Source organism: Ambystoma mexicanum, chromosome 5q, assembly GCF_040938575.1.
Source record: "Ambystoma mexicanum isolate Mex_15411 chromosome 5q, UKY_AmexF1_1, whole genome shotgun sequence".
Classification (NCBI taxonomy): Eukaryota; Metazoa; Chordata; class Amphibia; order Caudata; family Ambystomatidae; genus Ambystoma; species Ambystoma mexicanum.
Window position 1 is genome coordinate 102,094,458 of NC_090933.1, and position 27,286 is coordinate 102,121,743.

General features: G+C 54.8%; 1 protein-coding gene across 1 annotated transcript in view; it reads right to left on the bottom strand.

The window, feature by feature from the left end:
* TEX10 (testis expressed 10) overlaps positions 1 to 27,286 on the bottom strand; it is a 926,719-nt gene that overhangs the window by 260,627 nt on the left and 638,806 nt on the right. Inside the window, exon 10 of the mRNA XM_069620605.1 lies at positions 23,077 to 23,210. Within this exon, the coding sequence (XP_069476706.1) occupies positions 23,077 to 23,210 (134 nt within the window). The remainder of the gene's footprint in view (positions 1 to 23,076; positions 23,211 to 27,286) is intronic.

The following is a 27,286-nucleotide window of genomic DNA, read 5'->3' on the forward strand; positions in this document are numbered from 1 at the left end:
CAGTACACACATGCACAACCACGGGAGGTGGCAAAGGCTCAACATTAAGCATTACATCAAACTCAACATTAAGCATCTTACCTCCTCACCAGGCTCACCTCAGGCGAACAGGTTGCGCAGCACTGCTTGCCGACCCTGGACTCCTCCCTGGAATCCCGATCGACGCAGTAGAATTTCGTGAAGGTGTGCGTCGACCTCCATGTAGCAGCCCTGCATATGTCCAGCAGGGGCACACCAGAAAAGAACGCCGTGGTAGCTGCGATCGCTCTGGTGGAATGGGCTCTCGGACGGCCAGGCAGCGGTCGGTTTGCCAACCGATGACAGTACATGATACAGCCGGAGAGCCATCTGGAAATGGAAGCCTTCGAGAGAGCCTTCCCCTGATTGACAGGTCCAAAGTTCACAAAGAGTTGTGACGTCTTCCGAAAACACTTCCTGCGGTCCACGTAGAACTTCAGCGCTCTAGCCACATCCAGCGAGTGCAAAGTCCTCTCAGCCGGCGACGAAGGCGACGGGAAGAACACAGGCAACACCAAGGGTTCGTTGAGATGGAAGTCCGACGGTACCTTGGGCATGAAGGAGGGGTGCGTCCTGAGCACTACCCTCGTGTCGTGAAAAGTCAAGTACGGGGCCTTGCAGGAAAGGGCCTGGATCTCTCCCACCCGTCGTGCGGAGGTGATGGCCACAAGAAACGCTGTTTTCCACGACAGAAACTTCAACGGGGCCGAGTGCAGAGGCTCGAACGGAGGTCCCATGAGCTTGGTCAGCACCACGTTGAGCTCCCACGCCGGGGCCGGAGCCTTCACCGGCGGGAACGATCTGAACAGTCCCTTCATGAACTCTTTCACCAGACGATGAGACCACAAGGACGTCCGCCCCGTGGTTCTGGTGTATCGGGAGATCGCAGCAAGATGAATCTTGATGGACGCGTGTGCCAGTCCAGCTTTGGCCAGCGTCAGCAGGTACGGCAGTACTTGGGGAGCCGTAATCCGTAGAGGGTTAATCTTCTGTGCGTGGCACCAGACAGAGAACCTCTTCCATTTGTGTCCGTAGCATTTAAGAGTCGAGGACGCCCTGGCCTTTGCAAGAACCTCTCTGCAGTCGGCCGGTATGTCGTATCCTCCAAACTCTAGCGCTGCAGGAGCCAGGCCTGCAAGTTCAGCGATTTCGGGTCGTGGTGGAGGATGGCGCCTCCTTCCCTGGAGAGGAAATCCGCGTCCACCGGCAGCTTGATTGGCGGGGACGTTGACAAGTCCAGAAGGTCCGGGAACCATATCTGCCTCGGCCACGCAGGTGCGACGAGGATCATCCTGCACCGTGACCTCTTGAGCTGGTTGACGAGCCGGATTAGCAGTGGCAAAGGAGGGAACGCGTAGAGGAACAGGCCCTCCCAGGGGAACGAGAAAGCATCGCCCATGCTCCTCGCCTGGGAAAACCTGCTGGCGAACCTCCGGCACTTGGAGTTCGTCGCCGTCGCGAACAGGTCGATCTGGGGTGTGCCCCACCGTCGGAAGAGGCGATCCACTAGATCCTGCCGTAGTTCCCACTCGTGGCACGAGCGCAGCTCCCTGCTGAGTGAGTCGGCGATGGTGTTTTTTATCCCTGCCAGATGAAACGGCACCAGAAACATCCTTTGGGCGACGGCCCAATGCCACAGGTCCTGCGCCTCCTTGGACAGTGCTGGGGACCTGGTTCCGCCCTGTTTCCTGATGTAAAACATGGTGGTGGTGTTGTCGGTGAAGATCCTCACCACCTTGCCCTTGAGGGACGGAAGGAAGGACCTGAGGGTCCAGAACACTGCACGGAGCTCCAGGACGTTGATATGGAGGGACTTCTCCGTCGGGAGCCAAAGGCCTCTCGCGTGCAGATTTTCGGTGTGCGCTCCCCACCCTTCCAGGGAGGCATCCGTGGTCACTGTCTCCTGGTGGTCTGGGGTCTGGAAGTCCATGCCCGCCGTCAGATGCGCGCGGGTGCCCCACCACCGGACCGCTCAACGGAAACTCTCGTCGAGTGTGATCCTCTCCTCGAAGCCGCCCGTCGTTTGGATCCAGCGCGTGTCCAGGAACTCCTGCAACGGGCGCATCCGGAGCCTGCACATGGGAATGAGGTAGATGCAAGAAGACATCATTCCGAGAAGGGACTTGATGGACCTCACCTTGGCCGCGTCGGAAGCCAACATCCGCTGTACCTTGCCCAGGATGGACCTGGTCCTTTCCTCCGACGGGGAGGCCAGAAGGGACACTGTGTCGAGCTTCGCTCCCGGAAACATTGCGTTTTGCTAGGGTACCAGGTGGGACTTGGCGTAGTTCACGGAGAATCCCAGGTCCATGAGAAGTTGGACGGTCCTTGCCGTGTGCTCCACGGCGAGCTCCCTCGTCTTGGCTCGGATGAGCCAGTCGTCCAGGTAGGGGTAGACGTGGATCCCCTCGCGGCGCAGCTGCGCCGCCACCGGTGCAAGGCACTTGGTGAATACCCTGGGTGCCGACCGTAGTCCGAAGGGGAGGGCTTTGAACTGGTAGTGACGCCCTTGGACCACAAACCTGAGGAATTTTCGGTGCCCCTTTAGGATGGGAATATGGAAGTAGCATCCTCCAAATCCAACGACGACAGGAAGTCTCCTTCCTCCAGCTGACCCAGGACGTGCTGGAGGGTGACCATCCGGAACTTCTGCACCTTGATGAATTTGTTCAGACGTCGCAGGTCTAGGATGGGGCGCCATCCTCCCGTCTTCTTCTTCACGAGGAGGTATCTCGACTAAACTCCGGAGCCCCGAAGCCTCTTTGGGACGAGTTCGATGGCGCCCTTCCTGAGCATCGCCCTTACCTCCAGGAGAAGCTGAGGGACGTGAAGCTCTTTCCTGGCCACGGGGGGGACACGCGGGCACCTTCTTTGAAACTCGAGCGCGTGGCCCCGGGCTAAGGCGTCCAGCACCCAACGGTCGGTGGAGATGGACTCCCACACGCTGACGAAGCTCGCCAGCCGGCCTCCCACCGGGGTGCATCGGTGGGGGCCCGACCCCACGGCCGGTTCAATCCTGTTTCGACGAGGCTTTGCCGCCTTGACCTCCTTGGCGACGACGGCAGGGTCCGCCAGACTTGCCTCGTCCTCTGTAGGCCTCCTGAGACGACGAGCGGGCCGCTTGACGGTAGGTGGAGAAACCGCCGCCGGAACCTTTGGAGGCGCCCTTGCCTTCGCTGCTCCGAAAGGGCGTCCGTCGTTGCTGCAGAACCCCAAGGGCCCGGGCCGTCTCAGTGTCCGCTTTAATGGCCTGAAGGGAATCGTCCACTGTTTTCCCAAACAGGTTGTTCCCATCGAACGGCATGTCCAGGACTCTGGTCTGTACGTCTTGACGGAAGTCTGTAGCCTTGAGCCATCCACGCCGCCTAAGGCACACGCCGTTGCCCAACTGGCGAAACCCAGTGTCGGCGATGTCCGTCGCAATAGTGATGGCGTGGTCCGACGCCACCTCACCTTCCTGTAGGATCTCCAGGGCATCCGCCCTCTTGTCGTCCGGTAGGAAGTCCAGCAGGGGAGCCAGTTTGTACCATAGCTCCCTGTCGTAGCGGGCCACGATAGCCAAGGCGTTGGCTGCTTTAATCGTCGTCGCTGCAGACGAGATGACCCTGCGTCCCATAGCGTCCAATTTCTTTCCCTCGCCGTCCGGTGGGGAAGTCAATGTGGAGGCCGCACCCCCCCCCGCTTTCTTCCTGGCCGCCGCGGAGACGACGGAGTCCGGGGTAGGCTGCGCCCGGAGGCACAGGGGGGCCGTGTCCGGGACCCGGTATTTCTTCTCGTACCGGTCTCTTCTAGCTGGCGTAGTGGAAGGGTTCTTGAGGAGGGCGAGGCCCTCATCCCAAATGTCGTCCAGTAGAGGCACCGCGAGGACCGTCTTCCTCTTGGCCTCGCGCCGTTGATAAAGGAATCCTTCCTTTTTCTTCTCCTCAGGGCAGAGTTGGAAAAGCTCGGATGCCCTGGCGATCATGGAGTGGAACGATCCAATCTCGTCGGGCGGAGAAGCCCTGGTGGGAGGTGACGACGGTAGATCCTCGTCGTATACCTAGTCGTCCGTACCCGTCGCTGCCGTGTCAGTCCCCGTATCATCCCCTCGGGTGGACGGGGAGGAGGGCTGGACGGTGCGCGACGGCTGAAAAGGAGGTGGAGGGTGAATCCTTCTTTTCTTGGCCGGGGGAACACCAGAAGGTCCCGGTTCAGGATCCCCCGACGGGAGAGGTTCCTCCGTCGGCAACGTTAGTCTCGTCCTTATCTCTGAGCATAAGGACTGCATAGCCAACAAAATGGCCGCCGAGTTGTCTTGCGGCGCTGGCAGAGGGGAATCCGACGGGCGATCAGGGGCCCCGTCGGCACCCTCGACGATGTCGTCGTCACCTGCGTCGGGATCCATCCCGACGGGCCGGTCTTCTTCCACGCCAAGGCCGTGGCTTAAGACCTCGATCAGCTCTTCCTCCGAGGTTGAAGCCGAATCTACGACGACGCCGTGCCCCCCCTTTTTCTTCCCCGCCGGGGATTTCACAGGGGTCCTATCGATGGGCACAAAAGAGGACTCCCTCCGAGGTGGCAGGGAGACTCTGAGCCCCGAGGTCGCCACCACTGGTGTAGCCTCCACAGGCTGAGCCAGGGTCGCCGCGACAGTATCGATAGAGGGCTTGGCCGGATGGATTAAGGCCTTCACCACCTTAGGTGCGCTCACCGCCTTATCCTTGAGGGGGGGGGACACTGCCTCGCTCCCCCTCCGATGGGGCCTTCGAGCTCGACCGGGGCCTCTCCAGGAGCTTTGCCGGGTGCTCGCCCTTCCTCTGACCCAACCCAGAGCGTTGGCTCGTGGCTGAAGGTGCCGGGGAGGGTGCGCCCTGCCTGGCGCCCGTAGAGCCCGACCGTTCGGCGCTCCCGGTGCCAGCGGACTCGCGGTGCTTGGCCTTGTGTTGGACCCCCGTCGCCGGGGCGTCCTCAAAGGTCTTAGAAGACCGCTCGGATTTCTTCCTCTTCTTCTCGCCTGACAAGCTCTTCCCTTCCAGCCAGTTGGCGAGACGTTGATGGCGGTCCTTCATGGTCCGCTCCGACATATTGCCGCAAAACGCACAGTCCTTCTCCACGTGCGTCTTGTCCTCATGTAAGCAGTAGAGACAAAAGGAGTGTTCATCCTCCTTAAAGACGTTCTGCAGCTGGCATCCAGGGCAGACCCTGAACAGCTTTCCGGGCGTCGAGCTTCCCTTCTCCTGGGCCATGTCCGGGCCTGAGAAGCTTCTGGAGTCCTCCAAAAGCGTAGCTCGACGAAATCTTCACCCTTGAGGGGCGCAGACGAATCCGACACGGGTCCCCGTTGATCGGATGGAGAGTCGGTGGAGCTTGAGGCTCTTTTGACCGAAAAAAACGAAGTTTTTGAGAAAAAACGTGAAAAAATAGCACTAACGCTCGAGAGCAATAGCACGAGGATCCCAACACATGAACGTGCGGTAAAAATCTGAAGATGGCTGTCAGAGGCGGTGCTTAGGTAGAGGGCAGTCATTGGCTGTGGTCAGTATGACGCAGAGACCAGTGATTGGTTACTACTACGAAAGACAGATCAGAAACGAAACTGATACTGGTTTTTTCTTTACCGAGGATTCCCAGCCTGACGACGGGGAATATTCATGAGCATGTGAATCCATGCCAGACCCCATGCTGGAGAACTAGACTGTATCGAATGCTCCGAGAGCAATGTAATGAGCCCCTAACTAAACTCAGCAAAGCTTGGAGCAGGGATCTCAGAATCAAAATATCTGAGGGGAAATGGGATGACATGTGGGGTCGCGCACGCGCAGTCTCCCTGAATGGCAAGTTCCGACTGATTCATTTTAAGGTGCTGAAACTATCTAACTATTGGGTTAAAATTTGCACAGCCATATGAGAGATGGTTGAGAGCACTGTGGAGTCTTCCCCTATGAATTGCCTCCTCCACAAGTTCATATCGATCCGTGGGGCCAACCGCAGGCTGGCTAGTCTTTGTATGCTGTTAGAAATGCGATGTATTCTATTGTTATGGCTCCGGCCTGCTATACTCACTTTTGATCAATGGATTTGTGCTGTCACCTGGACGGCAGACAGAGCAGCGCTGAATCTCAATGCAGCCGTCTAATTGCAGAGCCTGAGATATATGGCCCCCATTTCGGACATACTTACATGCTCTAGCTCACCCTGTAGAAGAAGAAGCAGATATGGCATTGCCGGTTGGCCCTGCTGACAAGCCGTTGTTAGCATAATACAGGTTGGACACACTGAACTGATACTGTGCTCAATGATGTTATTGTGACGTAACATGCAAATGTACAACCTGCATTACTGTATGTACTAATGTTCCGATTGTGCCCGATGCCTTGTCAAGCAAATACAAATAAAGGTTTAATAAAAATAAAAAAATTTAAAAAAGAAGAGTCAGGGGTGGAGTAGGGTAGGGTAGGGTGAACTCTGCAAAACTGAGTTTCCAAATTCAAGACTCAACATAGCTTAAGAATGGACCAGTGAGCTCAAATCAGAATCAGTTCGTCTATTTTCCTAGAGAATTACATTTATTCACTTGTTACATATAAACAAGTTACTGCAATACATTTCCATAACTTCACTTATGCAGCTTTGGATACTCCTAGGAAAGCCTGAATTTAGTGGAATCAAAGGTATTTACTCTTCAAACAAAAGTCTTTGTTTAAAACATGAACACCTATACAGGCCGATTCATGGAATAATTAGCGCGGCGCAAGTGGCCAAAAACGTGCGATTCGCAGTGGAATAGCGAAAATCGCAGTGGAATAGCGAAAATCGCACGAAAAGCAGCGCACATCGATTCATGGAAGGCCGTGCGCGAGAAAACCATCGGACGTGCGATAAGAAAGTGCGCGGCGCACGTTGGCGCACAGGCCATCTAACGGCATGCGCCAGGTCACAGCGAAAATCGCACAGTCCACAGCGAAAATCGCACATAGCGCGGCGCACGCAACAAAAGTAGGCGGAACACGGGGCATAACACTCGGAATGGGGAACAACTTGCCAAAATGTGGGCGTCACGGGGGAAGCACAGGGTAAAAGTGCGCAGAACGCCCACACGCTCGCCTACAACACGTATTCATGGAATAGAATAGGTCAAAAAAGCGCACGCTCAAACCAGCGCACAGGCACAAACACGACCGCCACAAGAAAGCAGGCGGTAGCGTCTCAGCGGCTGTAAGAAATGTGCGCCAAAAGGTGCGCCAACAAATAGCACCCATATACTGCCATGATGAATGTCCTATACTGTGGCCCTCCAGGACAAATGAGGTGCAAAGGGGTACCCACAAACACGGACACGCTGACAAAAAATACGTGTGCGCGGGAAGTCTCACACGCGATTTGGCCGGGTACGTGGATTTCAGGGGTGCGCGGGAAGGTCCACACGCGATTACAGCAGGGTACGTGCATTTCAGGGGTGCGCGGGAATTTCCACACGCGAATAGCCTGGCCGCGTGTATTTCAGGGGTGCGCGGGAAGTTCCACACGCGATTACAGCAGGGTACGTGTATTTCAGGGGTGCGCAGGAATTTCCACACGCGAATAGCCTGGCCGCGTGTATTTCAGGGGTGCGCGGGAAGGTCCACACGCGATTACAGCAGGGTACGTGCATTTCAGGGGTGCGCGGGAATTTCCACACGCGAATAGCCTGGCCGCGTGTATTTCAGGGGTGCGCGGGAAGTTCCACACGCGATTACAGCAGGGTACGTGTATTTCAGGGGTGCGTGGGAATTTCCACACGCGAATAGCCTGGCCGCGTGTATTTCAGGGGTGCGCGGGAAGTCCCACACGCGATTACAGCAGGGTACGTGTATTTCAGGGGTGCGCGGGAAGTTCCACACGCGAATAGCCTGGCCGCGTGTATTTCAGGGGTGCGCGGGAATTTCCACACGCGAATAGGCTGGGCGCGTGTATTACAGGGGTGCGCGGGAAGTCCCACACGCGATTACAGCAGGGTACGTGTATTTCAGGGGTGCGCGGGAATTTCCACACGCGATTTGGCTTGGTACGTGTATTACAGGGGTGCGTGCGAAGTTACACACGCGATTAGGCTGGGTGGGTCCTGTCACCCTCGACGGCCCCTGCAGGCAGCCCACAAAACAGGGGACTACCCTGCACACCTGCTCATGTCTCCCACCACCCCCACCCCCCGTCACCAGGGGCACCCTCCACCAGGCCCCCACCCATGTCTCCCACCACCCCCACCCCCCACCATCCAGGGGCACCCTCCACCAGGCCTCCACTCATGTCTCCCACCACCCCCACCCCCCACCATCCAGGGGCACCCTCCACCAGGCCCCCACTCATGTCTCCCACCACCCCCACCCCCCACCATCCAGGGGCAGCCTCCACCAGGCCCCCACCCATGTCTCCCACCACCCCCACCCCCCAGCAGTGCAGGGGCAGCCTCCACCAGGCCCCCACTCATGTCCCCTATCACCCCCACGCCACCAGGGGCACCCTCCACCAGGCCCCCACTCATGTCACCCACCACCCCCACCCCCCCAGTCACCAGGGGCACCCTCCATCAGGCCCCCACTCATGTCTCCCACCACCCCCACCCCCCAGCAGTGCAGGGGCAGCCTCCACCAGGCCCCCACTCATGTCTCCCACCACCCCCACCCCCCACCATCCAGGGGCACCCTCCACCAGGCCCCCACTCATGTCACCCACCACCCCCACCCCCCCAGTCACCAGGGGCACCCTCCACCAGGCCCCCACTCATGTCCCCTATCACCCCCACCCCCCAGCAGTGCAGGGGCAGCCTCCACCAGGCCCCCACCCATGTCTCCCACCACCCCCACCCTCCCGCCACCAGGGGCAGCCTCCACCAGGCCCCCACCCATGTCTCCCACCACCCCCACCCCCCACCATCCAGGGGCACCCTCCACCAGGCCCCCACTCATGTCACCCACCACCCCCACCCCCCCAGTCACCAGGGGCACCCTCCACCAGGCCCCCACCCATGTCTCCCACCACCCCCACCCCCCACCATCCAGGGGCAGCCTCCACCAGGCCCCCACTCATGTCTCCCACCACCCCCACCCCCCAGCAGTGCAGGGGCAGCCTCCACCAGGCCCCCACTCATGTCTACCACCACCCCCAGCCCCCACCATCCAGGGGCACCCTCCACCAGGCCCCCACTCATGTCTCCCACCACCCCCACCCCCCAGCAGTGCAGGGGCAGCCTCCACCAGGCCCCCACCCATGTCTCCCACCACCCCCACCCCCCACCATCCAGGGGCACCCTCCACCAGGCCCCCACTCATGTCACCCACCACCCCCACCCCCCCAGTCACCAGGGGCACCCTCCACCAGGCCCCCACTCATGTCCCCTATCACCCCCACCCCCCAGCAGTGCAGGGGCAGCCTCCACCAGGCCCCCACCCATGTCTCCCACCACCCCCACCCTCCCGCCACCAGGGGCAGCCTCCACCAGGCCCCCACCCATGTCTCCCACCACCCCCACCCTCCCGCCACCAGGGGCAGCCTCCACCAGGCCCCCACCCATGTCTCCCACCACCCCCACCTCCCCAGTCACCAGGGGCACCCTCCACCAGGCCCCCACTCATGTCACCCACCACCCCCACCCCCCCAGTCACCAGGGGCACCCTCCACCAGGCCCCCACTCATGTCTCCCACCACCCCCACCCCCCAGCACTGTGGGGAACCTGCCAGCAGGCCCCCACACATGTCCCCCTGGCCCCAGGTCCTGACGATACACAATCATGGCAGTAATGGCCAGCATACCCAGCACAAACACCCAGGCAAGGATTGCATCCACCCACATAGTGAATGCAATCACATGACACAACCCCAATGCCAAGTATGCAAAAGAACACATGTCCGTCACACACACATACACAATGGGTGCAAGTGAATGTCAAAACCCATATCATGACATGTAACAAACCAATGAGAAAATAACACAAGTGTAAGAAAATATAAAAAATGTATTAAATACCAAAAATAAGTGAACTTTTCAAACATACAACGATGTGGCTAAGTAAATAAATGGTCCATGTCCGAGAACAAAAGTGATAAACAAAAAAACAAAGGAATAAAAAATTAAAATGAATTTGTCCAAAGCAATATCATGTCATAGGAAATTAATGAAAAACCATTACGTCATGGTGAAAACAATAAGAAATTAAAAAAATGTATCTCCCAAAAAAACAAACTATATACAGGAATGTTCCAGGGTCCATGAGCCCAACACCAAAAATGAAACCTACCACTAACTAATGTAAAATATATGTACAAAAAAGTGGCCATTGTCCGAGCGGTCCAAAATAATAATAATAAATAAAGGAAACCTAGCACTAACTAACTAAATAACTATATACAAAGGCAGCGGGCAAGTCCTGCGGCTCACTTGGTGATGTTGCTGGCCAGGGCATCATCGAACTCCATGTCGATGTCCTGGAGGCGGGACTCTGTCCTGGCCCCGAGGTCTCGCAGGGACAACCCCATGTCCACCTCAAACTCCATGCGAGCTTCCTCGAGGCACTCAGCCCGCCTCAATGCCCGACGCATGGAGAACTCCGCCCTGACCATGGCGAGCCGCTCCTCTTCCGCCCGCTGCCGCTCCGCACCTATCCGCTGGCCAAACTCCTCCCACACGGAACACACCACCATCCCAGGGTTGCCCTGCCCTCCGGCCGATGCCTGCCCCTCTGATCTTGATGGCCCCGAGCCATGATGCCCCCCACGTCGAGCCCGCTGCTGCCTCCGACGCCACTGCCTCTGCCAGGCTGATGGAAACCACCGACGCCGTCGTGCACGTGCCCTGCCCGATGATGCCGTCACATCTTCCATCTGCTGGGGTCCACTTGCTGTGTTGTCCACCCCTGCTGGACCTCCGACTCCCAACTGTGGGATCCCCACCGAGCTGGCTGCATTGGTCGGGGCAGGTCCACAGGGGGCCCTGGTGGCATCTGGGCCGGAAGACGGCAAGGAGAACGACCGGTGGATAGCCTGCACAGAGGAGGAGAGGGCCGTCAGATTGGCCAACACATGCAGGAAACCCCCGAACATGGCCGATCCCAATTGGGCCACGTCGGCACGGTGCACTTCGTGATGACGTGCGTGCTCCTCCCGGGAAGCACGCACGTCATCACGAATCACAGCCGTGCGCATCGCGACCCCAATCAGGACCTTCTCCACGCGGCCAGGGGTTACCACGTCCGCAGGTGGAGGGGAGTCAGGTGACATGGACATCCCCTCTACCTGCGGACGGGCCTGGGACGGGGCATCCCTGCTGGTGCATGGTGGTGCACTCACAGGGTCAGGGACAGTGACATGCACAGGCCCCTCCACGGTGACCTGTGCTGCCTCCTGCCCCTGGACTGCACCACTTGCACCAGCAGGGATGCTCCCACCAGGCCCCATGTGTGCACCAGTGTCGGCCTCCTCCTCCTCTGTGCAAACCACCAACCTGGATGGCTCCTCACCGTCTCCCGCCGTAGCAGGCCCCTGTGGGGGCTCACCCACCCCTTCCGCTGCAGCCGTGGGGGCATCCCCGCCGCCTTGCTCCACAGCGCCGTCTCCGCCCTCTTCTTCACTAGCCGCTGCGTAGAGGGAGACAAAGGACACAAGCATCAGGCTACTGTACAATGGTCCCCTAGACAGGAAGCAATAGCAGATGAGCACCACTGTCAAAGTACACTTCCATCATGTCCCTCCACAACACATGGGTCAGTCCAGGCAAAACACACACAGTAACAGGCATGGTGCATGCCATGGACATTTCCATGCATGTCCAATGGACTCTAGAAACATTCAATGATATGTAACTCACATGCATCATGGCTCATGCATATCACATGCACACACTTCACCTCAGTCACATCCTTCTGGCCCCAAACACACCGAACACAGGCGAAACAAGGGTAAGTTGGGTGCGTCACTGAATCTGTGCATTGTCACACACGTGTCATGCATCCATGGCATGCACAAGTCACAGACACGCAGGTCAGGCACACAGACATGGCTACCATATATGTACCTGGCATCAGCACCCATCCTTCACCCCCATCCATGTCCAGGTACAGAGACTGGCATGCTCTCATGTCCAAAATCTGCATAGGGCTCCCCATGCCGCATTTCAACACATGCAACAACCATGTGGGTCACACATCACTGGTCGCACATGCATTACCATGATGTCCCTGCACACATACATGCATACATGGCCCATGGCACACATACAGGCAAGTATCATAGAACCAGCACACCGCAACATGCCCTGTCTCACACAGTAATGCTTGGACACATACCGCTCAACTCCAGACGGGCCTCCCTCTCAAGGACCTGGGCGTGGAGCGCTGGGCGTACGCGTTCCAGGACCCTCTTCTGTATGGAACTCATGCGGCCCCGGCCCCCCTCCACGAGGCGCCGGGCCTTCACAAGGGTCCTGGACCTCAAGTCCTCCCAGCGCTTCTTGATCTTCTGGACGTTGCGGGTTGCCACCCCCTCCGCGTTGATGGCAACCACACAGTCGGCCCAGATCCTCTCCCGTCCTTCCTTGCTGGCGCGGGACGATCCAAAGAGGGCATCATACTGCCCCAGGACATGCTCCACCAGGACACCAACTTCGGTGGCAGTGAAGCTGGTGCCCCTCTGCCCCTCTGGCCTGGGGTTGCCACTGGTGCCAGATGTGGAAGTGCCCGACATGGCAACCCCAGAGGCAGGTGTGGGTGGGCAACTGGGTCCTGGGGCTGGGCTGTGGAGCGATGTAATCCCAGTTGGGAGTCTTCAGTTCCAGCAGGGGTGGACACAGCAACTGGACCCCTGCAGATGGCTGATGTGCAGGCACCAAATGGCAGGGCACGGTGGCAGCAGGCAGGCAGGCAGGCAGCAGCAGATAGCACGTGGGAGGCTGCTCGGGGCACTGGGGGGCAGTAACTCGGCCTTCTGGGCAGGAGCGTGGTGTTCCGTGTGTTTTCGGGTGGCCAGCTTGATACGGAGTGATTTGGCACGTGAAAATCCTGCACGTCAGCGTGAAATCCGAGGAAAGGCCCTTAGCGCGTAAGCACGTCAGCACGCATACGCGATTCTATTGGACCAGAGTCCCTCAGCGCGTAAGCGCGTCTGACATGACCCGCACGGGCGTTCCCCACTCAGCACGTGATGACGGAACACACGTGGAAATACTGCACGTCAGAGTGTCATCGCCTGATTGGCCTATGTACGTGTATTTCATTGCGTGTAATTGGACAAAAGTGCGCGTACACGCGATTGGCCTATGTACGTGTATTTAATGGGTGCGCGGCCACTTACACACGCAAGTACGTCAGCGAACCTGTATCCCGTGGTGCGTGTGAATTTCCACACGCTATTGGACTGGGAACTGGATTCCAGGGGTGCGCGGGTCACACGCTGTATCCCGTGGTGCGTGTGAATTTCCACACGCTATTGGACTGGGAACTGGATTCCAGGGGTGCGCGGGTCACACGCTGTATCCCGTGGTGCGTGTGAATTTCCACACGCTATTGGACTGGGAACTGGATTCCAGGGGTGCGCGGGTCACACGCTCGCCTAGAACACGCGCAAAGCATAAAATTGCGGACTTTAACAATAACAAGCTCAGACGCCAGGATGAACATACCGTTCCTAGCAGCAGTGGCAGTGGGCTACCAAAGGAGGAGGAGGAGGATAGTCAGGGCCAGAATATTCACACCCAGAACCAGCCTTTTCGGGATGCCTGATGACCAGGTGTATGGGAGGTACAGGTTTCCACCACACATCATACTGGACCTGGTGAGTGAGTGGGAGGATGACCTCACATCACCCACCCTGTGCTCCCAAGCACTCAGCCCCCTGGAGAAGGTCCTCAATGTACTGCACTTCTTAGCCACTGGATCATTTCAGCGGACAAGTGCCATAGTGGGTGGGGTGTCACAGGCCACCCAGTCACGCTGCCTACACCAGGTCTTGAACATCATGACTGCACGCCCATCAGTCCGCAGGCACATATACCTGCCCAGAACACCTGCAGAAAGGCATGCTGCCGCCCTGGATTTTTACGCTGTGGCACGATTCCCCAAAGTGCTAGGTGCCATCGACTGCACCCATGTGGCTCTACGTCCCCCCAGGGCATCTGAGCACATCTATAGGAACCGCAAGCACTGGCATTCCATCAACGTGCAGGTAGCATGTAATGCCAAGGGAATCATCACCTCAGTATATGCCAACTATCCCGGCTCCACCCACGACAGCTTCATTTACCGAATGTCCACTCTAAGCCGGGACCTAGAAGCTGGGCGGCATGGCGATACATGGCTGCTTGGTGAGTATGTATGCCACTGCACATGCATGCATGTTGGATACTGAGCAAGGTCACAACCCCACCAATGATACCAATCACCACCTCCACAGGGGACAGTGCCTACCCTCTCAGCCCCCACATGATGACGCCAATTCGGAACCCCACCACGCCACCCCAGGTAAGATATAACACAGCCCACATTACAACCAGGGGCATAGTGGAGCGCACATTCAGAGTGCTAAAGTCACGCTTTCGCTCCCTTGACCGTTCTGGCGGGCAGCTGTTATACGCTCCCCCAGTAGTGTGCAGGATCATAGTGGCAGCATGTGTCCTGCACAACGTTGCAACACGCCGGGGCCTGGCCGTGGACATGGTGGTGGCCCCACATCCCCAACCACATGCACAGCCGCTGCGCATGGGAGGGGAAAGGGCACGGGGGGAGGCAGCCCGTACACAGCTAGTGGCTAATTACTTCACATAGAAATCACACCCCTGTGGAGTGCACACTGCCCTGGCACATTCCATCTGACAATCAATGATGACTCAACCTGACACTGATCCTGAATGTCTGGAGAATGAACCGGGAATACCATGTCAGCCTCAGATTGTTCACCTGGATGTGTCACAATGTGTGCATCCCTACCCACACAGACACCACCAATGCAGTTTTGTGAAGTTACACATTGAAGCAGCTAAAATGAATACCCACTTGCAAAATGCAACAAGAGGACAGTGCCATGTCAGCCAACCCAACCCCAGCACCGCCACACGACACACCGTGCCATGTCATGCTAATTGCAGGTAAACAAAGTAATCCCCACAACATGACATCAGTCTCACTATGTACAGTGGCACTATTAGAAACCTGCAACACCTGAAATGCTCACAGCAATGCCGGACCAACAACATACTTGAGCACGTAGTACCATTAACATGACATCACAAATGTTACATATTAGTAGTCTCGCCACCTGGAAATGCCTGCACTCCCACCACTACCAACTGTGCAGTGTTGTCGCCATGTAGAGTTGTAGGTGCACTGCTGCCAACATGGTCCCCATCTCCAGACTAGAGGTCCTTGTGTGGACATGAGGAAGGGACCTGCAAATTGGGAGGTAGACACAGAAGAAGAGTTACACATCAATGCAACATGCAGTGTACAACACAACAGCAATATGCACTATGAATGTATACACAGTATTGACTACAGACTGGCCACACAGCTCATGGGAGTCCAACGTCACTGTGTAATTCACTGTCACTTGGGCACACCCTTTGCAAGCCCATGGAAACAGGAAGCAGGAGGGGTGTGTGTGACTCAAACCCAAGCATCTGAACCAAATACATTACAAGCCTGCATTTGCCCAGCCACAATGCAGCGTATGCCCACAGGAACCACGGAAGCCAACAGATCGAAGCCAACAGATCGTCCCAAAAAAATTGGGAATAAAAGAAATCAAAATAAAAATAAAAATAAGAAACAATCAAAAATGGCCATTGATGGGCCCGGGGGGGTTGGGGAGGCCACCCAGGAGGTCCGAGGACAGGATGCACACCAGAACCCACCTGCGTGGATCCTGGGAAGATAAAACACCTCCATGGGCTCATGGCCCACACGGCTACCCTATTGTGGGAGTATCACTGCTGTCGCTATTATCACCCTGTGCAGCTGCATCCGGAGGTGGTTGCACTATGGGAGGCAGCCCACGCAAGGCCCTAGTCTGCTCCTCCATGGCTGCAAGCATGCGGGTGTGGTAGGTCTGGTTCTGGAGGATGAGTGTGCGGAGGTCCCCATGCAACAACTCACGGGATGCCCGGACCTCCGCCCTCGTTGCCTGCATCTCAGCTGAGAGCGTACGGGTGAGACGCTCCAGCTGCTGTTCTGTCCTTTGGTGTGTTGAAGCCTCAAGCTCAACAAGAGTCGTCCTAAGGTGAAGGAGCTCCTGCCTCAGGGCTTCCCTGTGGCCCTGGGACTCAATGGAGATGGCCTCCTGCAGAGTCGCCAGTGCCGCCCGCCTGTCCCTGTTGGACCCCAACATGTCCTCCCTGTGTGACTGGCAGATGGAGTCGGTTGCCTGCTCTAGTCGCTCCATCAGCCTTTCTGGGGGGACAATGGAAGTGGCCACCCTATCCATGGCCTGAGCCATCATCTCGGATGATGCAGCCTGTTGGGTTGCCATACCGTAAATGGATTGCTCCCATGCGGTATTTCCGGGTGGCGTACGGCCACCACGTCGGCGGGCACCACACCTGTCTGGGGCAAGGCGAACTGCGCCTTGCTGTGCCGGCACTGCCTGAGGCTGCAGGACTGCATTCCCCCTCTGATCTGCTGGCCCAGGAACAGGATCAGATGTCGCGGAGTGTGACCCTGCATCCGTAACCACCGAAGGCGTAGCTGCCAAGACTGACATCCCCATGGAGGGTTCTGACCCTGGTGCAGGTGGGTGAGACAGAACAGAATCCCTCCCTGGAACACTCACCTGCGACGGCACGTAGATCTCATCCGAATCAACACCCGAGTACAGCTCGGGGGAGGTGCAGCCAGAGACACCCCTTGAGAGCACGACCTGCAGCACTTGTGGGTTCTCCCCCACCACCACACCACGTCCCTCACTGGTGGTTGGTCGGCCCTCGGACCCCTCCTGGGTCTGCACCATCTCCACAACCCCAGCAGTATCAGGTGCGTCTTCCCCTGCAAAGACATGAAAACAAAGAAATGGAAACAGGCATTAGCACCATGGCACACATTGAGGGCTGAGAAGCAAAAGAACCAGTACTTGATTGACACATGTCCCACATGACTAAAACCCTCCCATGCATGCACCCTCACTGCGTATGAAGTCCAGGCAAATGGCACACACTGATGACACCAAGATGGAAGATGAACACATTTTCTGCATGCTGCCTGGCAGTGGCATCACACATTGGCCTGTGATTGGCAGGTGAAACACACATGCCATCACACAGATGGCATGTACCATTGCTATTGAGTGAAGATGGAGAGGAGGGCAGCACCTATTCATTCAGTCCAGTTCCCGCATGTAATAGCTTTTCTATTTCTAACAGGTCAGATTTTTCACCTGGAGCTGCCAGTCTGAAATGGTCCAATTGCACAGGGACATGTGTGTACAGATGATATCCAGGTAACAAAGTCACTCCACTTTACCATACCCATGTCAGACATGTGACTAGTGGACAGCGACATGCCTAGTGAAAGTGATGGAATGCAAACAAACTGACTGAATGAACAGTGAAGAAGAAGCAAATATGTTGTGGCAAGGTGACACTTCAAGGGCAACTGGCGTGCAGTTGGGCTAGATGTCTACTGTTGGCAGAAGGGATACTGCTATGGCCAAATGCAGCTGCGCAGGAAGGATTGCAGCTGCGCAGGAAGGATTGCATGAAGCACATGGCTGACCCATACGACTCAGGCGCACACACTCTCACCTGGCACCCGAACAGAAGCCCTCACACACACACCATGCACATGGATGACACACACATGCATGTGCACTCACCGGACAATGCCTCGTAATCAGCCAGATCTCCCACGCCTTGGATCTGTTCCTCCGTGACGTAGGTCCCAGCGACTGACTCATGTGGAGTGAGTTCCATGTCTACTACTGGAGACCCACCTCCAGTCACTAGAGTTGCGGCATGACTTGAGGCCAGCTTACTCTTTGCCCTGCGCTTTAGGTCATTCCAGCGCTTATAGCAATCATTGGCTGTGCGCCTCACAATTCCAAGGGCACTTACGATGTCCGCAACGGTCTGCCAGTGTGCCTGGCGTTGTGCAGGTGTGGTCTTGGATCCTGCAACAATGACCATCTCGTTGTCATGTCCGGACACATACTCGACAAGTGCATTCAATTCGTCATCCGTGAAGCTGGGCTTCCTGGACGGGCCGGACTGTGTAGCCGTGTCTGGGGCATCAGCCTGTGCCGGACGAGCACTCTTCCTCTTCCGCTTGGAAGGTGGTGGTGATCCTGAGTGTCCTGCGCCGCTCTGGACACTAGGGGCAGGAGCCCTGGTGGACTCTGTATCAGGAGTGTGGGATTGCACACTCAGCATGGGAGTTGGTGCAGGCATTAGCTCTAGTGTGATGGTGTCAGGGGGAATGTCAGCAGCATGGACTAGGACCGACACTGTCCTGGATGGGTGTGTGGGGGCTGGGGTGGATGGAGCCGCAGCTGCCCCTGCAGCCTCTCCGCCCTGCCTACTTGGTGCAGCAGATGACCTTGCTGCCCCAGATCCACGTGGCATGATGGCATCAACGTGCACCAGCGCACGTGTCGTAGCCCTGCTGACCTGGAAGTCAGCCATGGAGTCAGCCAGGTCTGGTGCCACAATGGGCTGGTCCAACAAGGGCTGAGCATGGATGGTGTCAGCCACATCAGCCTCAATGGGAGGGGGGGTAGGGGGGGGGATTATGGGTGCCCGTGACTGGTCCTCCACACATGGGGGGACAGGCTCACCCTGCAAGTTACGACCACGTCCCCTACCGGATCCACCACGGCCACCACTTGTGGCTCTTCCACCTTTGCCACCCTTACGGAATCCTCGCCTCCCAGCCATGGCACTGATGTTAATGTGCGTATGGGAGTGGATGTAGACTATTGTCCTGGGCAATTGGGGGTCAAAGGGGTTGGGTACCAGATGGTAATTGTACCCTAGTGCTCTAGCAAGGCTGAATGTAACCCCTGGGGAAAGATGACGGGTCACGCAACGCACAGGAGGCCCAAAAAAGGGAGATGACGTGCACGCAACCCCTCCTAGACCACGTGTGCAGAAAGAAAAACCTGCACTACGCTGTGGCACCCAGAAACACAAGAATGAACGTATGCGTGTCACACGCAGCCTAGAATGACCTCTGAAGGGGTAGGCTACACACGGGGCTATCACAGATGTTAGATACGTGCGTGACTCACCGTCTGCCAGGTAAACGAGCGTGTAAAATGAGCACGTTTGGTTGGCAACACCCCCGCCAAAAGAAGATTTGTCCGCTGTCTGAGGAGACAGGACAACAGTAGAAGGGAACACTGTTTGAGGGAACAGGCCCAGGTAAACCAGTAAAGGAGAATACAGAGAAAAAGCTGTCAGAGGTAACAGGGAATACGAACTAGAAACGCCGTGAAGTAAATCGCGTGTGAAACGACAAGAAGTACAGAATTCACCCACTCGCTCTCCACGAAAAGCACGTACAAGGAAAACGTGTTCTACACGTACCTTTTATACAGGCCCACACGTCCAGCGTCACTTACGCGGCGTGTACGCGCTAGGGCCATTTCCACCTATTACATGCTTTGTCACTTCTGCGTGTAGGGCCATTTCCACCAATTACACGCTTTGTCACTTCTGCGTGTAGGGCCATTTCCACCAATCACACGCGATTACACTCTGACGTGCAGTCTTTCCACGTGTGCTCTGTCATCACGTGCTGTGTGGGAAACACCTGTGCGGGTCACGTCACAGACGCGCTGAGGGCCTTTCCTCAGTTTTCACGCTGACGTGCAGGATTTTCACGTGCAAAATCACTCCGTACCAAGCTGGCCACGCGTACGCACACGGAATACCACGCTCCTGCCCGGAAGGCCGAACTACTGCCCCCCAGAGCCCGAGCACGCTCCCACCTGCTGCTGCCTGACTGCCTGCTGCCCCTGCACTGCTGGGCGGTGGGGATGATAGGGGACATGAGTGGGGGCCTGGTGGAGGCTGCCCCTGGTGGCTGGGGGTGATAGGGGACATGAGTGGGGGCCTGGTGGAGGGTGCCCCTGCACTGCTGGGGTGTGGGGGTGGTGGGAGACATGGGTGGGGGCCTGGTGGAGGCTGCCCCTGGTGACTGGGGGGGTGGGGGTGGTGGGAGACATGAGTGGGGGCCTGGTGGAGGGTGCCCCTGGGGACTGGGGGGGTGGGGGTGATAGGGGACATGAGTGGGGGCCTGGTGGGGGCTGCCCCTGCACTGCTGGGGGGTGGGGGTGGTGGGAGACATGAGTGGGGGCCTGGTGGAGGGTGCCCCTGGTGACTGGGGGGGTGGGGGTGATAGGGGACATGAGTGGGGGCCTGGTGGGGGCTGCCCCTGCACTGCTGGGGGGTGGGGGTGGTGGGAGACATGAGCAGGTGTGCAGGGTAGTCCCCTGTTTTGTGGGCTGCCTGCAGGGGCCGTGGAGGGTGTACAGGGAACACCTGTGAGGACCCACCCAGCCTAATCGCGTGTGTAACTTCCCACGCACCCCTGTAATACACGTACCAAGCCAAATCGCGTGTGAGAATTCCCGCGCACCCCTGAAATACACGTACCCTGCTGAAATCGCGTGTAAAACTTCCCGCGCACCCCTGAAATGCATGCGCCCAGGCTATTCGCGTGTGGAACTTCCCGCGCACCCCTGAAATACACGCGCCCAGGCTATTCGCGTGTGGAACTTCCCGCGCACCCCTGAAATACACGCGCCCAGGCTATTCGCGTGTGGAACTTCCCGCGCACCCCTGAAATACACGCGCCCAGGCTATTCGCGAGTGGAACTTCCCGCGCACCCCTGGAATACACGTAGCACGCTGGGAGACATGAGTGGGGGCCTGGTGGAGGCTGCCCCTGCACTGCTGGGGGGTGGGGGTGATAGGGGACATGAGTGTGGGCCTGGTGGAGGATGCCCCTGCACTGCTGGGGCGTGGGGGTGGTGGGTGACATGGGTTGGGGCCTGCTGGCAGGTGCCCCACAGTGCTGGGGTGTGGGGGTGGTGGGAGACATGAGTCGGGCATGAGTGGGGGCCTGGTGGAGGCTGCCCCTGGTGGCTGGGGGGTGGTGGGAGACATGAGTGGGGGCCTGGTGGAGGCTGCCCCTGCACTGCTGGGGGGTGGGGGTGGTAGGAGACATGGGTGGGGGCCTGGTGGTGGGTGCCCCTGGTGGCTGGGGGGTGGGGGTGCAGGGGGACATGAGCAGGTGTGCAGGGTAGTCCCCTGTTTTGTGGGCTGCCTGCAGGGGCCGTGGAGGGTGTACAGGGAACACCTGTGAGGACCCACCCAGCCTAATCGCGTGTGATAATTCCCACGCACCCCTGTAATACACGTACCCAGCAAAATGGCGTGTGATAATTCCCACGCAACCCTGTAATTCACGTACCCTGCCAAATCGCGTGTGATAATTCCCGCGTACCCCTGTATTACACGTGCCCTGGCTAATCGCATGTAAGACTTCCCGCGTACCCCTGTAATACACGTTCCCTGGACTATCGCGTGTTGAACTTCCCGCGCACCCCTGAAATACACGTACCCTGGCACCCTGGCTAATCGCGTGTATAACTTCACGCGTACCCCTGATATGCACGTTACCCGCTTTGCGTTCCTTGTTTGGCAGCCCTGTAAACTGGTCCAGGGTTAGCGCAGCCCTTTGCGATGATTTAGCGATTTTGATGGCTTTTCCTTGCGCGAGGGCGTTCTTGGGGGCGTTACTGGCGCTGCTGCAGGGTCGCTGCGATACTCTGCGCCACGGCTGGTTTGGGAGCCTAAAATCCATGAATACGCTGTGCGCGGAAATCGGTTTTAGCACACGTGCCTGGCGCAGACAATCGCACGCGGACACTCTGCGCCAGCCGCTTGCGACACTTTTCTGCGAAATTCTATGAATTACCCTGATAGTATGCATCTCATTGCTGACCCCTCAACTTCAACAAAAACGTTATCATAGCAAGGTTAATGGACTTGAATGCATAGGGCATGACAGAGTAAGTAGTCAGGCAAGTAATTAAAGTAGTGGCTACAATAAATTAAGATTGAAATGAATTATTTCGTATTTAATACCATTTTGGAGAGATCAAACTGAGTCTGGCATCAATTTGATGCAGAGCAGCAAGGTCAAGTGTCCGGAGACATGGAAGTATTGGAGTGTGTGCTCTTCATGTTTTATCAAATTAACGGTGTATACTCAGGTGTGTGTTTCAGGGTCTGCTTAATGTTCTTTGCTGCATGTTTCTTTATTAATATGTATAAATGTATTTGCAGGTAGTCAAGCTCAACAACTGTTTTATTTAAGAAGAAGTGAGGGGGTACATCAGTGTGCAAGAATTCATGTGTGTCCTGACGAAGGAACACATTTGAATGATTGGGATAGATTTCTGTGACTGTACCCGATTGGGTGGCTGAAACACAAATGTATTGACAGATAGATCGTATTGTTCAACATTCGGATTAAGGGTACTCATTATAGTGCAGAGTATTTAGTGACTGCTCAATGCACGATCCAGTTCAAGCTGTCAAAATCTTTGACCTGAGAACAGCAGTGAAAATAAATGGAATTGTATCAATAGGGTAACAGCTTTTGTGAGAAGAGTTTATTCAATTGGTTTTGCCTGTAGACCTTAGATGTTGAGAAGAAAATGTGTAGTTTTGCACTTAATAAACCCTGTAATTTACAGATTGATGTATGATAACGTTTTGATTTCATTTTTTCGAAGTGTAACTTGGAGAAATAAAAATTGTAATTTATAAATTAGTCAAATTCACTTTCGAGACCCTGAGAGACGTTATACGATTAGCAGTAGAATAGCTCATGAAAGGTATTAATCCAGATTTGTAAACATCTATGTAACTACTTGTGATGACTCCAAACCGTCTCCTCATTAAAAAGGTAACAGTAAAAGGGGTATGATGTTCGTATTTTGACCAAACACCCAATGAGCTTGTACAATATTTGCACGCTTTAGGCAGTGCTAAACATTTCAAAAAAGCAACTGAAAAAAGTGTAGGGCTGTCAGAAAGAATGTTTCATGGTCATTTACCTCAGTCACTGTGCAGTGGTGAACAAACTGATCATGATCAGTCAAGTACAAACGAACTGGTGAAACATGTGTCTGGCAGAAATTGCGTCTTTCTTTGCTGTCTTGAAGCCACGAAAGCTCTTCGGAAGAGAAACCTACAGGCAAAACAAAGAGAAATAGTCTAAGACATGAATGCAATTGCCATTCTACTTTTTTCATGTTTATGTTTAATTCCTTGTTCGTTTTATTTCTTATATAGCACATATTAAAGTATTGATTGTTGTTATGTGGTACACTGACATGAACATTAGGAAGAGATCCAAGGGAATCAATAGTTGATAAAGGGGAGACAAAGGAGGAGGAAATGGGTCAAATGTGAGTCATACATGAAGCAAGAAAAAGAGGAGGAATCCACAATCAATCAAATATACTTCATTTCGGCACAAGGCCATAAAGGCAGCACATACAAACATTAAAAGCCCAACACATAATTCTGATTATCTTTATCACTACCTCAAAGTGTATATTTCTGCAACATTGTAAGCTTCGAATTATCTTTTGCCTGCGCCCTGTTGCCCCTGGGTAAGGTGCGCGATATAAATAAATAAACAAACAAACAAACATATCACGTTAAAAATGTGTTAGAAAAAGAAAGGTTAGTATATCAATTCATAGATCGAAAAGAATGCGCTTAAAAGGCTCAGTTGATCAAGGAGCTTAAGTTTGGCTTTTCATCTTCTCCAGGCCCTTAGCATGTAATTTGACACTGCAAACACCACATCTGGTTGGCACTAGCTCCTACATAAAAGTCTTGGCGCTGTCTACCGTACGAATACTATAATTCTTCAGACAGTGTTTTAGGTTGCATGTGCGAATTCTAGAATACCCCAGGCAAATCAACAAGAAGTGCTGAACAGATTCATAAATGCCTCCACAGAAGGGACAACTGACTTTCTCAGTTCTATACCACAGGTTCGTCAAGGGTAACAAAGGGAGAATGTTTAATCTTAATTTCATGAAGAGTGCACAAGTGGATATCGATTTTATAGCCATCACGCAACTCTTGCACTCCCATATTTTGTTCACCATTTACAACCAACAGGTGGCTAAAGAGGATAAACAGTCAGTGATCTTTTGGCAAATGGCCCATTCTCTGAAGGCATCTTTAATTAAAGAATGACCACTCCTCCCCTGGATTAACCTTGGGTCGATCAAAAAGCATTCCAGGTTAAAAAAAATACAATATTGACCTGATATAGGCCAACCAGGGAAGGTTGCTGGGTCCATTACAGTTCATCATCAGGTCCATGAGTGCCTCACAGCAACTTCCAATTTCTCGTTAGACTACAGTTTCGTCATATACAGCAGTGGTTTCAGAGCAATTAAATCACGAATGGGGGTTAAACCAAGTTCAAACTGCACAAGAAAACTAGGTGCACTCTTCAGGAGAAGCAGCTTTTTTAGGAATGTATTCTATGATATTTAAACTGGAGATTCTCCCATGTCCCCACAGTTCTGCTCCATATATTGCTGCTTCACTGCCTGAGAGGTGTATATTTCCAATGCTGGAGCAACTATGTTATTTCGAAACTTCTTAGCAAAGTTTAGGATGGCTATGCATCTTCGAGATAGCGGTTCCCGAATTCCTATTGGTCAAGTCACATTCAAAATAGAAGAAGGAAAATAACAGAGTTCATCCCTCCCTGGAGGAGCCGCAAGCAAGTCAGCGGTGCGGCGGAGAGAAGCAAGGTGGCCGGGCTGCGAGGCGAGAAAGCAAAGCATCTCCCGAGGGTCGGAAGAGGAAAGACCCTTCTCTCTACTGGAAAGCAGCTGACTTAACTGACTGAGGAAGAGGGACCGCGCGGTCGTTGTCAGTAAAGAGGCACACAGGGAACATGCAGCTGCGGAGCTGCCTTAGCTGGAACAAAGTCGGCGGAAGGCAAAACCGAGAACAACGGCGAGTCAAGGGACCGACCGAAGCCCATATGAACACTCCCTGAAGGTAGGGTACAACATGGGCCGGCCGGTGGTGACAGTAGAGAGGCTAATGGTCCATATAAAAAGGGTGGAGATACCCGTGGAAGAAGGGCCAAGGAAAAAGCCCGGGAGGAAGACTGTGGGAAAGTAATACATGAAGTAGTACGTTCTGGGACCCGCACCCACAAGAAGAAAAGTTCACCAGTCATCTTCATAGTCGCAGTACCTGGCAGGTTAGTGAACCAGGTCTGCCACACTGCCAGCAGAGAATCCCACGTTTCTGGTATCCACACCCACAAGAATGGAAGCCAAGTCTATGCTGGGGAAAAGAGTACAAATCATAGAAAGAGTCAAGGTGAATGGAGACATTCCCCCTGGGATTGTGAACTGTATAAACATTGTAAAGAGGTCTGAGTAAAGCCCTGGGGAAGGGAGATTATAACCCTGGTGTTGTGAGCTGCAAGTAAGCCTGAGAAAAGGTCAGGGGAAGGGAGACATTCCCTCTGGTGTTGTGATCTGGGAAGTAAACCTGAGAAAAGGCCAGGGGAAGTGAGTCATTACCCTGGAATTATGAAAACAGAGCAAGATACCTGGAGAAGGGAGGCATTCTCCAGGAACCCAATTGTGAAGAAACACCTATGGGCAATAAGGAATGTTGATGTTTGAACTGAGAAGTTCACTGCTCTTTTGCATTTCACCTTGAAACTTTGTTTTGTGCCTTGGAATGGAGATTGAGACCTGGGGAAAGGAGTCATTCCCTCAGGTAAAGATCCCACCTAAAAATTTGAACTATGATCCGTTGTGCAGAAGAAAGGAACCATTCACAACAAGCCACAAACAACAAGACCCACTACCTCTTTAGCTTAGTTACAAATGTAAGGGGTAGAAGTAGGTACTTTGACAAAGGACGTGGACTCTTGAATTACAAGTACATTCTGACCGAACCCTTAGTATTTTAGTTGAGGTAGGGAAACCCCTCTTAGGGTAGAGAAAGGTAAATTTTCACTTTATTTCTGGTATAATAAAGGTTTATGCCAACACCCATGCCATTTTTGTGTCAGTCCCCTCCTTCTGCAACCTTACAGGTGAGGGGAGTTTGGGTTTTTGGGGTGGGCTAGCATCAGTCCCTGAAACCACCTCAAGTCCCATGCATGTTGTTAATAATAACAGTGTCGCAAGATAACTTCAAACCAGTTTTCTGGCCAGGATTCCTTTGTTATAAGAAAAGCAGCTCTTCGGAAACGCACTACCAAGAAAACCCAGAACACAATCACGAGAATTGAATAAACAGAAATGAAATGACCTAGGATATACAGACATGAGACACCAAACACCCGACCTACCAACCGCAGACGGAATTCAGGCCAATGGTAGGGCAGTAGAAAACTAACTGTGATTGAGAAAAGACTGGAGGGGAAATGGGAGACACACTGAAACCCTCCCTAAACCGAATTTTAAACTCACAGCAAGCAGAGAGACCATCAGATACAACAAATAACATGCAGGGAAAGGGATTTAGAGGCTTTATTTATGTTTTTCACCTGTGTAACCCAGCTCCTGGTGAAAAGGCAGCAACAGATTGGCCATTAGATCCAGAAGAGTACTGGAGCCAATGAAAGGTAAGGTTAGAAGTAGGAGACACCGTATACAAAGGGAGTGAATGAAGGGGATAGCATGGGTTGGAGGGAGAGGTCGGGTGGTGTGGAGGTGTGTCGAGAGGCCAGGTGGACGACAGACGATGGAGTGCTCAACAGTCGGTGGAAAAGTTGGAGCAGAGTGCAGGTGAAGTATTGCTTGTGAGAGAGTGGTGCCAGTTGTATGAAGTGTAGTGTGAGAAGGGGTGTAAAATGTGAGAGGGAAAGAGTGAGTGGGAGAGAAAGCGTGGCGGGAATTAGAAAGTCAGAGAGTGCACGGTAGGAGGATGTGGAGAAAGTGCAAGGAGATAGTGGCAGTAGTGGTGAGGGCGGCAGTTAAGGGAGATCGGCGGAGAGAATGTGGAAAGATTGGGGCATAGATAGAAGTTGTGTGCCTAGAGTGGTGAAGAGAAGGGTGTGTAGAGATGTAAGAAGTAGTGTAGTGGGGATGAGACTAGGAGAAGCGAGGAAGGAAAGCGAGCAGTCAGCTCAATTGAAGGGGGGGTGGGTGTGTGAGTGAGTGAGTGAGAGAGAGAGAGAGAGAGCTGTATCCTCTCTGGTGTACAAGCTGAGGGTTTGGTGCTCCCTATTGCCTTGATATCTATTGTGACATGGGTCTG